The 16,981-nt window shown below is 42.0% G+C and overlaps 1 protein-coding gene across 1 annotated transcript in view; it reads right to left on the bottom strand.

The window, feature by feature from the left end:
* Positions 1-1,229: 1,229 nt before the first annotated feature.
* The window catches only part of LOC134990454 (transient receptor potential cation channel subfamily M member 2-like), a 220,330-nt gene continuing 204,578 nt past the window's right edge, over positions 1,230-16,981 (bottom strand). Inside the window, exon 25 of the mRNA XM_063950688.1 lies at positions 1,230-5,012. Coding sequence (XP_063806758.1) covers positions 4,969-5,012 — 44 coding nt within the window. The 3' untranslated portion in view covers positions 1,230-4,968. The remainder of the gene's footprint in view (positions 5,013-16,981) is intronic.

Genomic DNA, 16,981 nt, shown 5'->3' with positions numbered 1-16,981 from the left:
AGTTTGTTAGTCAATCAGAGCTCACGGACCGACAGCCCAATCAGGAGCCGCGGCTGCCATTCCATGAGCTCTGACTGGCTAACGAACCGGCGCCTCATTTCAGATTTATGTCGCCGCCGGACACCGGACTTCACTGAGCATTGAGGGGCAGGCAATTTCTTATCGGTACGCAGTACAGCCCCGATCCGCCATACTTTCAGCACTGGTCCCTAACCACCCTCATTAAATTGATCACTAATTAATTAATAAACTAATCACCTAATTAAATCAATCACTTGAATTGTTTTAAAAAATAGTACTTTGTTATTGCATGCAATTTTTTTTATCAGAGACTCTGTTTTAAAGCTTATTAAAAAAAAATACAAAAATTTGGGGCTAGATGTGGTGGCCTGCGAGAGGCACAGCACAAGTGTGATGCATGACTGCAAAATATACCATACAAACCTGGTCTTGCTGCGCTGCGTCTTCTGTCCGTCACGTGGTCCATGCTCTGTCCTCAGTCCTGTGGCTTGGCTCCAGTCTCCTCTTTTCTTTCCCCGTCCAACCGTCATGCCTCTCCGGCACTGCTCCTCAATCCGGCGGGCAGTGGACCCTCTCCTCTACAGTGGCGCAGCGTGGCACTGTACAATAAACTTTATTGCTGTACAATAAACTTTATTGTACAGGTAACGGAGAACGGGAGCAGAGATGGTGGGATTCCTGCAGGAACTGCTATACGTGCAGTGGGCGGAAGCCCACAGCCCAGCTTCGCTGGGAGAATGGGGCAACTGGGCGGTATGAGCGGCCTGGGCCCTCCACTCTCTGTCAGAGTGGCCGGGCCCGGGACAAGTGTACCCAGGGTAGCCCCTTGATAGCGGCTCTGAGGGTCACAAACCACTGTCATTAAACCCCACTGGTAACATTATACACTTGACTTGTCACATTGATTAATGATAACACTGTCCAATCCTTTTATATAATGTTGGCAACATTTATAACTCAGATTTATATTCCAGAACCTGGTCTAAATGATCTTCAATAGCTATCTCTCTATCTATCTCTCTATCTCTCTATCTATCTATCTATCTATCATATGTGTGTGTAGTCAACATAATTCAGAAAGCTGTGCTAACTGATTTATAATTCTTTTTTTAACTGAAATATTTTTATTAAAGAGAATATAATTTCACATTACAGATCATTCATATCAATACATACATATATATAACAACAGTATTAAATATGATCCATAATAACTTCTACAACAAACAACAAAAAAGAAAAAAAAAAAAAAAAACAGGGAAAACGAGGAGGATACAGGTAAGTATAATACAGTATAATTCAATGAGTGTACACATGCCCCTTGATCGCAAACCAAGTAGGCAACAGACACTTACAGAGTATGTAATAATAGAGACCTAGCATCAAGCAAGATAACGACAATAAAAACAAGAATGACACCTACAGAGCAACATCAGAAAGGACACTGACAGTAAGAAGGAGTTCCATTATAATCTTCCTAATCCATGGCACTGTGCAAGGCCACCTGAGTATTGTAATAATCCGACCAAGATTGCCATTTGATCAGGAGGGAAGAAGAGGCCATAGAGTATTTAATCCCTATAGTTTACATTTCAAAGCTACCCTGGATATTAGAAATCACCTTCGACATAGAGGGGGGGGGGGGGGGGGGGTCTGCTCTTTTCCAATATTGGGCTAAAGCAGCCCTGGTAGCGATAAATATATGTCCTATAATATATTTATTATTAGCTTGGACAGATAGGGGGAAATAATGCATGAAGACAATTTCAGGAAGCAATGGAAGGAACTCACCCGCAACTTGTTTAATCAAATCAAAAATCTCATTCCACAGGGGTTTAATTATAAGACATTCCCAGAAAGTATGAACTAGTGTACCTTCTAAGCATCATTGTCACCAACAGAATCTGGAGGATTCAGTCCAAGTTCTATGTAGCTTATTTGGGGTATGATAAAGACCATCGATCAATTTAAACATAATTTCTGAATGACTGGGATATCTTAAAAACATTTAAGAAGACTCTATTGCAATTATCATTCATCAAGAATATTCAGCCTGATTCCCATCTAACTTGGATTTGAAGGTTCAGGTTATCATGAGGTGACAAAAGAGTATTTTACCATAAGGATATACCACCTTTATGGCCTATAGTGGAAATTGTAACCAAAATATATGGCGGAGGAGAGGGGAGGGAAAGTGTGGAAGATGAGTTTGTTGAGATCCAGTATCTAATGCGTAAGTACTTATACAAATCCTGCACTGAGTACTGAGTTTGTAGTTGTTGGAAAGATTTAAGGTTTGAATCATCATAAATATCTTTAATCGTTTAAAATACCCAGTTCCTGCCAGTTCTGTAGAGAAAGGTCAGAAATCAGTTTTGAAACTACCAGTAGGGATAAATTGGAAGAAGAGAGGAAGAATTCTCCTAATGAATCAATTAACTTATCCCAAACTATAAGGGTGTCCGAGATATTTTTTAAGGATACGGCATAATATGGCCTTGCAGAAGGCTTAACCCATATTAAATCAAGAAGAAGGAAACCTTGGTACATTACATTTTTCGACATCAACCCAGGGTTTAGTAGACCCAGGTGAGAGACAGTCTTTCAATTGGTCAAGTAAGCAGGTATGTTGATATACAGCAAGATTGGGTAAAGCGGGACCTCCACTATATTTAGACTTATATGGGGGAGCTCTAGTCATCCTAGGTCTTTTACCTTTCCAGATAGACATAATTGAATAGAATTTATTAAGTCATTTGAACAAATTCTAAACAAATAAAGGATTTTGGGGAGTAACATCATTGTAATGGAAGAGAGATGCCACATCCATGATATTTCGTAGTTTATCCACAGCTTCGTGAGGTCAGTAAAATAGTCAAGAAGGAGAAGAAAATTACATGATATAGTATCCTGTAATTTTAAGGGTATTCTGATTCCTAAATATTGAAGGGAAGAGGTTTACCAGGAATCTTTATATTGAGACTGTAAGGACTGAAGAAGTGTTTCATTTATAGTATGATATATTGGAGTAATCTTGTAGAATATTATAAAGAGCTGTGAGGGAAGATTCAGGATTTGTTATAAATAACAGAACATCATCAGCAAAAAGACAAAACTTGTGCTGTGAGGAACCTTTAGGGAACCTTTCTATTAACATAGAAGAATTGATGAAGATAAAGGGCATCCTTGACGCGTTCCATAAGTAATAGGGAAGGCTCAGAAGTGGAACCCATTGCCGAAGACACGCGCCGTAGGGTTGGTATATAAGTGTAAGACAGCTTGTAAAAAATAACCTGAGAAATCAAACTTGGCAAGAACCTCAGACAAATAGAGCCAATGGATCCTATCAAAAGACTTACCCTGCATCAAGTGAAAGCAGTCATAAAGGCTTTTGTTGAGCAGAATGGGCTTCAAGCAGAGAGAAGACTCTCCTAGTAATGTTTGGTGCCTGTCTGTCTTGAGTAAAACCAACTTGATTTTGGGAGACCACAGTGAGGAGTAACGGATTCAGCCTGTTTGCAATTAATTTTACATAGATCTTTACATCCGAGTTCAAAAGTGCTATAGGCCTATAATTTTGACAAAGGGACTGATTCTTGCCAGGCTTGGGGATCGTAACTATATAAGCCTCTAACATTTCTCCTGGGAAGGAGTTCTTAGATATATTGTTATAAAGATTAACCAAGATACAGTAGGTGTCAGAGGGACCTTGACATTTAAAATAAAAAAATTAAAATAAATATATATATATATATATATATATATATATATAAATGTGAAAACCATCACTCACTCACTGACTCATCACTAATTCTCTTACTTCCCGATATGTTAGGAAGCTGAAATGTAACATAGGTATTCTTCAGGTGGGAAATAGAAAAACTGCATAATTAGGATTCAAATAAACCTCCCCTGAGGGTATGAAAAGGGAGTTGACATAATGATGATGATGATGATGATGGGTGGCTTGCATTACGTGAATGATAACGCCAAAACGGACAATCGGATCAAAATTTGGATTGCACCTGCAGTGTGTAGTAATTTCATAAACTACAAAAATGGTCCTGTAACTTTTTACTGTATCTGCTACGGGTGCTCCTCGGGTAATGCCAAGAACCATAGATTAATATTACTTACATTAAGACATCTCAAATTTCCATCTCTATAGATTTTTCCAAATTTTTAACACTCATTTATATAGAAGAATTGGTACTATCTGTCTAATCTATCTATCTATCTATCTATCTATCTATCTATCTATCTATCTATCTATCTATCTATCTATCTATCTATCTATCTATCTACCAAAGTACAATGACCATATCCATGAAACAGTATCCCTTTGTACACCTTTCTACCACAAAGGTAATACACATTACCAAGCAAAAATGTAAAGTACTGTACAGTATGTTTAGAACTAGCAAATATCTGGCTTGCATTATGTTAGGTGTAAAACCTCCTTGTATCAATGTACCATCACATTTCATAGTAGTATTCAAACATTTTAGCCATGCTTTGGCCATTTACTGTACTTGTACAAACACATCATCCATAATAAACATAGCGCCAGATCAATGACACTTGGAAGTATTTATTGATGGCACATAATATTGTAAGAACACAATGGGGTAAATTTACTAAAGGTCGATTTAGTTACATTTTTTATTGATTTTAAATCGATCTAAATCCATGTTGCGTTTCAGGGGCTAAAATGCACATTTTTATAAACCGATGATTTTTTATTTAAAAAAAATGTCAATGTTCGGAAATGTGCGATTTAGCCCCTAAAACACATTAATTTAGAGAGTTTTAAAATTGATAAATATTGACCTTTAATAAATATATCCCAATATGTTTGACCCAATCCCTGTTGTGCTACATGAAGTAATGAAGTATCCCTAATCCCAAATGGAGTAGACAGGGCAGGGAAGAACTGGTATCATCAGGCTAGACAGCCACATCAAGAACTTCATCCTTCTCAATGTTACAACCTGCAAGAGGAAAGAAAAGTAGGGTAAGTCAACATCTATTAAAGCATAATGGGGGGGGGGGGGGTATTCAATTGTTTGAAAAGTTAGTTGGGTATCTTTTTTTCCTAACTAATAGACAGGAAAAAACAGACACCCAACCGACTTTTCAAACAATTGAATTCCACCCAGTGAGTCTGCTCCATAAATATAATTTCCCCCTTCAGTTTTTTAGTGTGTTTGCTGGCCAGTGAAAACCACATCTTTACCCATTTTAATTCCTAATCCTGCTAAATTAAAATATAAATCTCTGGTTCTAATACTCTCTAATAAACAGGATATAGAACCCAGGATGTGGTTAGGATCCTAAAGGGGGGTACCCACGGAGCGATATTCTAGGCAATCTGACTAGCTTGCTTATCATTTAAGCAGGATCGCTCCGTGTGTACCCCATACAGCGATAGCGATGCGCAGCCCCGCGCATCGCTATCGCTGGTGCTAGATTGTCCTGCCGTGCAGGCCAATCTAGCGGGTCGCTCACTTCACCCGCTGGGTAAAGTGAGCGGCCCCCCGTACGTTCATCACAGATCGCGCTGTGCTGAGCGGCGGGAGAGATGTGTGCTGAGCGGTTCGCTCAGCACACATCTCTCGCACATCGGCCCGTCTATATGGGCCTTAACAGTAAATACTGTGGTTAGGATTAAGATTGAGGAAAGAAGGGTGTTAGTGTTAGGATGCGGGAGGGTGGGGTGGTTGGGGTTAGGCTGCAGGAAGGGTGGGGTAGGGTAAAAAAAAACTTACAGGGATCCGTTGGGATTTTGACAGTCAGGATACCGCTGTCGGCGTTCTGAAAGGATGACGACTGCTGGAATTTTGATACCATCACATCCAACCCACAGTAACATCTACTTAACGTATATTATATGAATAAATAAATATATATATATATATATATATATGGAGGCAGGGGAGAAGAACAAGCGCCATATGGTGTAGTATTTTAAATGAATAGGAGTGGTAGATACGTATATATAATGTAAGTACCGGGTGGATTCTTGAGATCAGGCCTGTCTGTCTCACTCTATTCTTGGTGGCTGTTCCCCACCTATATGTTAGGAGACAAAGATCATCGCCATATAGTGTAGTAACCTCGGATATATCTTAGGGAACCCTCCCCTATATTTCATGCGTACCAAAAGAAAAATTCAATATAGCATATGGGATATACTTATATCCAGATAGATCAAGTCGGTCCAGTATGATGTTTTTTGGCTAAATCAATCGCCTGCTACTGCCTTATATAGCAATATCAAATTTTTAATCAACATAAACCATATACAAATTCAAAATAAAAATAAAAATAAAAATAAATCAAATCAAGAATCTTAGCTGATTGGTATAGGCAGTAGGCAGGTCAGTCTCAACGCGTTTCGCCTCCAGGGCTTCCTCAGGAGAATACATGATATCAAAAAGTACACATATTTATAGTTACTTTCAGTTTCATTTAGCAGCTACTTCCGGTTCGCGTCATTTCCGGAACCGGAAGTGCTCGGTCCGACTTACATCACAAATATACATGGATGGCTGAACATTTAACAGTAAATTGTATTGGTGGCGCAGTGTTTATAGAATTATGAGAGCAGTTTATTTAAACTAAGCAGATCGGACATACAGTCCGTGTGCTCCGTGAAACCGGAAATGACGCGGCTCGTCCCGGCCGCTGCCGCGTCACTTCCGGTCAAATTACATAACCAGCGTGCGTTCCAGCAGTTTTGCTGAGCACATCCTGTTATTGGTTGGCAAGCTGGATGGCGGAAATACCATAAGTAATGTCATGAGTGTGTTTTGGAGTAATAGGGAAACCGGGATCGTCACGGATACTCAGCAGCAATTCAAACGAATAAATAATATAAATTCACACAGTATACATATGTGCAATGGATTAAGATACATGAATAATTTAGAGACAAAAGGGTATAGATAAAAGTAACAGATAAATATATATACATAAAAAATAAAAAATACAAAAAATATGTATAAAAAATATATATATATCCTCTTATCATAAAATCCAAATTTATGCCCATATAATAGCTGAGCTCCTTTCTAGCCTGTGCCACAGGCTCCCTGAGAAATAGTTCTTCCGCTCTTTTCATAATGTAACCCGCACTGTAGGACCCAATGCATTACTTAGGATGAGTACTAATTTTTAATCTTCCCTTGGATTATGTAATTATTTATTTATTTAATTATTTAATTGTTCAATTATTTAATTATTTATTGATTTATCGGTGCATAACATGTCTGGCTCAGCTATTATATGGGCATAAATTTGGATTTTATGATAAGAGGATGTGTGCGTTCCACAGCTTATGACGCACAAACAGGAAAGAGCACGGAACATACCCCACCAAAAAACATATATTTGGGATGATGGATTACCTCTGCACTAATGTGGAACTTTTATATTAATTTTTCACATATATATATATTTTTTATACATATTTTTTGTATTTTTTATTTTTTATTTTTTATGTATATATATTTATCTGTTACTTTTATCTATACCCTTTTGTCTCTAAATTATTCATGTATCTTAATCCATTGCACATATGTATACTGTGTGAATTTATATTATTTATTCATTTGAATTGCTGCTGAGTATCCGTGACGATCCCGGTTTCCCTATTACTCCAAAACACACTCATGACATTACTTATGGTATTTCCGCCATCCAGCTTGCCAACCAATAACAGGATGTGCTCAGCAAAACTGCTGGAACGCACGCTGGTTATGTAATTTGACCGGAAGTGACGCGGCAGCGGCCGGGACGAGCAGCGTCATTTCCGGTTTCACGGAGCACACGGACTGTATGTCCGATCTGCTTAGTTTAAATAAACTGCTCTCATAATTCTATAAACACTGCGCCACCAATACAATTTACTGTTAAATGTTCAGCCATCCATGTATATTTGTGATGTAAGTCGGACCGAGCACTTCCGGTTCCGGAAATGACGCGAACCGGAAGTAGCTGCTAAATGAAACTGAAAGTAACTATAAATATGTGTACTTTTTGATATCATGTATTCTCCTGAGGAAGCCCTGGAGGCGAAACGCGTTGAGACTGACCTGCCTACTGCCTATACCAATCAGCTAAGATTCTTGATTTGATTTATTTTTATTTTTATTTTTATTTTGAATTTGTATATGGTTTATGTTGATTAAAAATTTGATATTGCTATATAAGGCAGTAGCAGGCGATTGATTTAGCCAAAAAAACATCATACTGGACCGACTTGATCTATCTGGATATAAGTATATCCCATATGCTATATTGAATTTTTCTTTTGGTACGCATGAAATATAGGGGAGGGTTCCCTAAGATATATCCGAGGTTACTACACTATATGGCGATGATCTTTGTCTCCTAACATATAGGTGGGGAACAGCCACCAAGAATAGAGTGAGACAGACAGGCCTGATCTCAAGAATCCACCCGGTACTTACATTATATATACGTATCTACCACTCCTATTCATTTAAAATACTACACCATATGGCGCTTGTTCTTCTCCCCTGCCTCCACAGAATTGCATGACTGAATGTACCCAAGTCATATTTTGAAGAACTGAGCAGCCACCAAAGAAGCTTGGGAGGTGTTCACTGACGGAGCATTCACGATCGACTAAGTCCAAACAGCAGGACTTTTTGACGACCCCTTCCTTCAAAGGAACATTTGGACGTTAGACTAAGCGCACTGACCTATAAAAAACTCTCTCCATATATATATATATATATATATATATATATATATATGAAAAAAGTGATAATTGGCGCAATGGACCTTCCTCTAAAAGTTCATGCGGTTTGCAATGGATCTTTAAAATGTCCAGAGCACTTCCCCTATATCTTCTGGGGTGGCAGCCTGTTCTCCAAATGATCCACTGTTCCGGCAGATCTTCAATGGATTCTAAAAAACAAATGAGAGAGGCGCCCCTAGTGCAATATAGACAGTATGATATACCTCCACCAAGAAACACCCTAAAATTAGAGGTGTACCGTGTAAAGTGGTCTCATAACCACTTTTAATCAACGTTTCTCAGAAATCAAAACCGTTCCCCGCTTCTGGCAGTGGACTCCTGGATGTAGTGATCACGTCTGTGTTTACGGTCTCAAACCGTGTTAATGCAAAGGATGAAGAATAGAGCAAACCATAGTGTAATACAGTTTTTAAATTTTTTTATTTATCATTACACACATAAAAATATATAGTTGCCCGTACCATATAATAAATATAAAACAGCTTATCTGATAGCAGATGTGTTAGTCCGTCACTCAACGCGTTTCGTCCGTTGCTGTACTGCAGGACTTCCTCAGGAGTGTATACATAATGGCCCACATGTGCCTCTATTTATACCCCTTTTAATTGGGGAAATTAGCTCCACTCAGGGATTTCCGGAAGTGATGTCACTTCCGGTCCCGAGTGTAAAACAACCAACCTGATTAAAAAGCTTTTATTTCTGTGCTGTATATTATTAGATCTCCCCCCAAAGGTGCACTCTGATGCTGGAAGCCCAGAAAACCTGATATCGAGTGGCGTCCCCGCTCCCGACGCCCGTAACCGCCGGAAGTCACGAGTGAGCCGGGCAGCGCTTCCGCCGATTAAGAATGACATTATGAAATATGCAATTAAGATCACGGATAGAAATGTATTATTGGCTGCCTAAATATGGGGCTGTGATGTGAGGACTGCTCAGGCAGCAGGATATGTTCCAGCTGGCGCACACAAGAGCAGCGGGGACAGGCGGCACTGTGACCGGCTCAGTCCCGCGCATGCTCAGTAAGTGCGCCTGACGCTGGAACTACTGAGGGCGGAAGCGCTGCCCGGCTCACTCGTGACTTCCGGCGGTCACGGGCGTCGGGAGCGGGGACGCCACTCGATATCAGGTTTTCTGGGCTTTCAGCATCAGAGTGCACCTTTGGGGGGAGATCTAATAATATACAGCACAGAAATAAAAGCTTTTTAATCAGGTTGGTTGTTTTACACTCGGGACCGGAAGTGACATCACTTCCGGAAATCCCTGAGTGGAGCTAATTTCCCCAATTAAAAGGGGTATAAATAGAGGCACATGTGGGCCATTATGTATACACTCCTGAGGAAGTCCTGCAGTACAGCAACGGACGAAACGCGTTGAGTGACGGACTAACACATCTGCTATCAGATAAGCTGTTTTATATTTATTATATGGGGGGTTATTCCGAGTCGTTCGCTCGGTAATTTTCTTCGCATCGCAGCGTTTTTCTGCTTAGTACGCATGCGCAATGTTCGCACTGCGACTGCGCCAAGTATTTTTGCTATGAAGATAGTTTTTTTACTCACGGCTTTTTCTTCGCTCCGGCGATCGTAATGTGATTGACTGGAAATGGGTGTTACTGGGCGGAAACACGGCGTTTTATGGGCGTGTGGATAAAAACGCTACCGTTTCCGGAAAAAACGCGGGAGTGGCTGGAGAAACGGGGGAGTGTCTGGGCGAACGCTGGGTGTGTTTGTGACGTCAAACCAGGAACGACAAGCACTGAACTGATCGCAGATGCCGAGTAAGTCTGAAGCTACTCTGAAACCGCTAAGTAGTTTGTAATCGCAATATTGCGAATACATCGTTCGCAATTTTAAGAAGCTAAGATTCACTCCCAGTAGGCGGAGGCTTAGCGTGTGTAACTCTGCTAAAATCGCCTTGCGAGTGAACAACTCGGAATGAGGGCCATGGTACGGGCAACTATATATTTTTATGTGTAATGATAAATAAAAATTTTTAAAAACTGTATTACACTATGGTTTGCTCTATTCTTCATCCTTTGCATTAACACGGTTTGAGACCGTAAACACAGACGTGACCACTACATCCAGGAGTCCACTGCCAGAAGCGGGGAACGGTTTTGATTTCTGAGAAACGTTGATTAAAAGTGGTTATGAGACCACTTTACACGGTACACCTCTAATTTTAGGGTGTTTCTTGGTGGAGGTATATCATACTGTCTATATTGCACTAGGGGCGCCTCTCTCATTTGTTTTTTAGAATATATATATATATATATATCCACTAGAATGAATCAGATGGCGCTAATGATCACTTCCTTATTTGACCAGCAATGCAATTGACCACATCAATGAATAAAAAAATAACGATTAATTAAAAGCACGTATTGCTAAAAAGAGATGACCCTTTCACAAACACTAGAGATGAGCGGGTTCGGTTCCTCGGAATCCGAACCCGCCCGAACTTCATGTTTTTTTACACGGGTCCGAGCGACTCGGATCTTCCCGCCTTGCTCGGTTAACCCGAGCGCGCCCGAACGTCATCATGACGCTGTCGGATTCGCGCGAGGCTCGGATTCTATCGCGAGACTCGGATTCTATATAAGGAGCCGCGCGTCGCCGCCATTTTCACACGTGCATTGAGATTGATAGGGAGAGGACGTGGCTGGCGTCCTCTCCATTTAGATTAGAAGAGAGAGAGTGAGATTGAGACAGAGACACTTGATTTACTGGAGCTTAGGAGTACTAGAGAGTGCAGAGTTTACTAGTGACTGACCACTGACCAGTGACCACCAGTGCAGTTTTATTTAATATAATCCGTTCTCTGCCTGAAAAAAACGATACACAGTGACTCAGTCACATACCATATCTGTGCTCAGCCCAGTGTGCTGCATCATCTATGTATAATATCTGACTGTGCTCACACAGCTTAATTGTGGGGGAGACTGGGGAGCAGTTATAGGTTATAGCAGGAGCCAGGAGTACATACATATTATTAAAATTAAACAGTGCACACTTTTGCTGCAGGCAGGAGTGCCACTGCCAGTGTGACTGACCAGTGACCTGACCACACTGACCACCAGTATAGTATACTATATTGTGATTGCCTGAAAAAGTTAAACACTCGTCGTGTGACTTGTGTGGTGTTTTTTTTTTTATTCTATAAAAAACTCATTCTGCTGACAGACAGTGTCCAGCAGGTCCGTCATTCATTATATAATATATACCTGTCCGGCTGCAGTAAGGATATATATATATTTTTTATATCATTATTTATCATCCAGTCGCAGCAGACACAGTACGGTAGTTCACGGCTGTAGCTACCTCTGTGTCGGCACTCGGCAGTCCATCCATAATTGTATACCACCTACCCGTGGTTTTTTTTTCTTTCTTCTTTATACATACTACATCTCATTATCATCCAGTCTATATTAGCAGCAGACACAGTACAGTACGGTAGTCCACGGCTGTAGCTACCTCTGTGTCGGCACTCAGCAGTCCATCCATAATTGTATACCACCTACCCGTGGTTTTTTTTTTCTTTCTTCTTTATACATACTACATCTCATTATCATCCAGTCTATATTAGCAGCAGACACAGTATAGTACGGTAGTCCACGGCTGTAGCTACCTCTGTGTCGGCACTCGGCAGTCCGTCCATAATTGTATACCACCTACCCGTGGTTTTTTTTTCTTTCTTCTTTATGCATACATACTACATCTCATTATCAACCAGTCTATATTAGCAGCAGACACAGTACAGTACGGTAGTCCACGGCTGTAGCTACCTCTGTGTCGGCACTCGGCAGTCCATCCATAATTGTATACCACCTACCCGTGGTTTTTTTATCTTTCTTCTTTATACATACTACATCTCATTATCATCCAGTCTATATTAGCAGCAGACACAGTACAGTACGGTAGTCCACGGCTGTAGCTACCTCTGTGTCGGCACTCGGCAGTCCGTCCATAATTGTATACCACCTACCCGTGGTTTTTTTCCCTTTCTTCTTTATACATACATACTACATCTCATTATCATCCAGTCTATATTAGCAGCAGACACAGTACAGTACGGTAGTCCACGGCTGTAGCTACCTCTGTGTCGGCACTTGGCAGTCCATCCATAATTGTATACCACCTACCCGTGGTTTTTTTTTCTTTCTTCTTTATACATACTACATCTCATTATCAACCAGTCTATATTAGCAGCAGACACAGTACAGTACGGTAGTCCACGGCTGTAGCTACCTCTGTGTCGGCACTCGGCAGTCCATCCATAATTGTATACCACCTACCCGTGGTTTTTTTTCTTTCTTCTTTATACATACATACTACATCTCATTATCATCCAGTCTATATTAGCAGCAGACACAGTACAGTACGGTAGTCCACGGCTGTAGCTACCTCTGTGTCGGCACTCGGCAGTCCATCCATAATTGTATACCACCTACCCGTGGTTTTTTTTTCTTTCTTCTTTATACATACTACATCTCATTATCATCCAGTCTATATTAGCAGCAGACACAGTACAGTACGGTAGTCCACGGCTGTAGCTACCTCTGTGTCGGCACTTGGCAGTCCATCCATAATTGTATACCACCTACCCGTGGTTTTTTTTTCTTTCTTCTTTATACATACTACATCTCATTATCAACCAGTCTATATTAGCAGCAGACACAGTACAGTACGGTAGTCCACGGCTGTAGCTACCTCTGTGTCGGCACTCGGCAGTCCATCCATAATTGTATACCACCTACCCGTGGTTTTTTTTTCTTTCTTCTTTATACATACATACTACATCTCATTATCATCCAGTCTATATTAGCAGCAGACACAGTACAGTACGGTAGTCCACGGCTGTAGCTACCTCTGTGTCGGCACTCGGCAGTCCATCCATAATTGTATACCACCTACCCGTGGTTTTTTTTTCTTTCTTCTTTATACATACATACTACATCTCATTATCATCCAGTCTATATTAGCAGCAGACACAGTACAGTACGGTAGTCCACGGCTGTAGCTACCTCTGTGTCGGCACTCGGCAGTCCATCCATAATTGTATACCACCTACCCGTGGTTTTTTTTTCTTTCTTCTTTATACATACATACTACATCTCATTATCAACCAGTCTATATTAGCAGCAGACACAGTACAGTACGGTAGTCCACGGCTGTAGCTACCTCTGTGTCGGCACTCGGCAGTCCGTCCATAATTGTATACCACCTACCCGTGGTTTTTTTTTCTTTCTTCTTTATACATACATACTACATCTCATTATCATCCAGTCTATATTAGCAGCAGACACAGTACAGTACGGTAGTCCACGGCTGTAGCTACCTCTGTGTCGGCACTCGGCAGTCCATCCATAATTGTATACCACCTACCCGTGGTTTTTTTTCTTTCTTCTTTATACATACATACTACATCTCATTATCAACCAGTCTATATTAGCAGCAGACACAGTACAGTACGGTAGTCCACGGCTGTAGCTACCTCTGTGTCGGCACTCGGCAGTCCATCCATAATTGTATACCACCTACCCGTGGTTTTTTTTTCTTTCTTCTTTATACATACTACATCTCATTATCATCCAGTCTATATTAGCAGCAGACACAGTACAGTACGGTAGTCCACGGCTGTAGCTACCACTGTGTCGGCACTCGGCAGTCCATTCATAATTGTATACTAGTATCCATCCATCTCCATTGTTTACCTGAGGTGCCTTTTAGTTGTGCCTATTAAAATATGGAGAACAAAAATGTTGAGGTTCCAAAATTAGGGAAAGATCAAGATCCACTTCCACCTCGTGCTGAAGCTGCTGCCACTAGTCATGGCCGAGACGATGAAATGCCAGCAACGTCGTCTGCCAAGGCCGATGCCCAATGTCATAGTACAGAGCATGTCAAATCCAAAACACCAAATATCAGTAAAAAAAGGACTCCAAAACCTAAAATAAAATTGTCGGAGGAGAAGCGTAAACTTGCCAATATGCCATTTACCACACGGAGTGGCAAGGAACGGCTGAGGCCCTGGCCTATGTTCATGGCTAGTGGTTCAGCTTCACATGAGGATGGAGGCACTCAGCCTCTCGCTAGAAAAATGAAAAGACTCAAGCTGGCAAAAGCAGTAGCACCGCAAAGAACTGTGCGTTCTTCGAAATCCCAAATCCACAAGGAGAGTCCAATTGTGTCGGTTGCGATGCCTGACCTTCCCAACACTGGACGTGAAGAGCATGCGCCTTCCACCATTTGCACGCCCCCTGCAAGTGCTGGAAGGAGCACCCGCAGTCCAGTTCCTGATAGTCAGATTGAAGATGTCAGTGTTGAAGTACACCAGGATGAGGAGGATATGGGTGTTGCTGGCGCTGGGGAGGAAATTGACCAGGAGGATTCTGATGGTGAGGTGGTTTGTTTAAGTCAGGCACCCGGGGAGACACCTGTTGTCCGTGGGAGGAATATGGCCGTTGACATGCCTGGTGAAAATACCAAAAAAATCAGCTCTTCGGTGTGGAACTATTTCAACAGAAATGCGGACAACAGGTGTCAAGCCGTGTGTTCCCTTTGTCAAGCTGTAATAAGTAGGGGTAAGGACGTTAACCACCTCGGAACATCCTCCCTTATACGTCACCTGCAGCGCATTCATAATAAGTCAGTGACAAGTTCAAAAACTTTGGGTGACAGCGGAAGCAGTCCACTGACCAGTAAATCCCTTCCTCTTGTAACCAAGCTCACGCAAACCACCCCACCAACTCCCTCAGTGTCAATTTCCTCCTTCCCCAGGAATGCCAATAGTCCTGCAGGCCATGTCACTGGCAATTCTGACGAGTCCTCTCCTGCCTGGGATTCCTCCGATGCATCCTTGCGTGTAACGCCTACTGCTGCTGGCGCTGCTGTTGTTGCTGCTGGGAGTCGATGGTCATCCCAGAGGGGAAGTCGTAAGCCCACTTGTACTACTTCCAGTAAGCAATTGACTGTTCAACAGTCCTTTGCGTGGAAGATGAAATATCACAGCAGTCATCCTGCTGCAAAGCGGATAACTGAGGCCTTGACAACTATGTTGGTGTTAGACGTGCGTCCGGTATCCGCCGTTAGTTCACAGGGAACTAGACAATTTATTGAGGCAGTGTGCCCCCGTTACCAAATACCATCTAGGTTCCACTTCTCTAGGCAGGCGATACCGAAAATGTACACGGACCTCAGAAAAAGACTCACCAGTGTCCTAAAAAATGCAGCTGGACCCAATGTCCACTTAACCACGGACATGTGGACAAGTGGAGCAGGGCAGGGTCAGGACTATATGACTGTGACAGCCCACTGGGTAGATGTATGGACTCCCGCCGCAAGAACAGCAGCGGCGGCACCAGTAGCAGCATCTCGCAAACGCCAACTCTTTCCTAGGCAGGCTACGCTTTGTATCACCGCTTTCCAGAATACGCACACAGCTGAAAACCTCTTACGGCAACTGAGGAAGATCATCGCAGAATGGCTTACCCCAATTGGACTCTCCTGTGGATTTGTGGCATCGGACAACGCCAGCAATATTGTGTGTGCATTAAATATGGGCAAATTCCAGCACGTCCCATGTTTTGCACATACCTTGAATTTGGTGGTGCAGAATTTTTTTAAAAACGACAGGGGCGTGCAAGAGATGCTGTCGGTGGCCAGAAGAATTGCGGGACACTTTCGGCGTACAGGCACCACGTACAGAAGACTGGAGCACCACCAAAAACTACTGAACCTGCCCTGCCATCATCTGAAGCAAGAAGTGGTAACGAGGTGGAATTCAACCCTCTATATGCTTCAGAGGTTGGAGGAGCAGCAAAAGGCCATTCAAGCCTATACAATTGAGCACGATATAGGAGGTGGAATGCACCTGTCTCAAGCGCAGTGGAGAATGATTTCAACGTTGTGCAAGGTTCTGATGCCCTTTGAACTTGCCACACGTGAAGTCAGTTCAGACACTGCCAGCCTGAGTCAGGTCATTCCCCTCATCAGGCTTTTGCAGAAGAAGCTGGAGACATTGAAGGAGGAGCTAACACGGAGCGATTCCGCTAGGCATGTGGGACTTGTGGATGGAGCCCTTAATTCGCTTAACAAGGATTCACAGGTGGTCAATCTGTTGAAATCAGAGCACTACATTTTGGCCACCGTGCTCGATCCTAGATTTAAAGCC

Source organism: Pseudophryne corroboree, chromosome 2, assembly GCF_028390025.1.
Source record: "Pseudophryne corroboree isolate aPseCor3 chromosome 2, aPseCor3.hap2, whole genome shotgun sequence".
In the NCBI taxonomy this organism is placed as follows: Eukaryota; Metazoa; Chordata; class Amphibia; order Anura; family Myobatrachidae; genus Pseudophryne; species Pseudophryne corroboree.
This window is presented reverse-complemented; position numbering and strand designations above follow the sequence as displayed.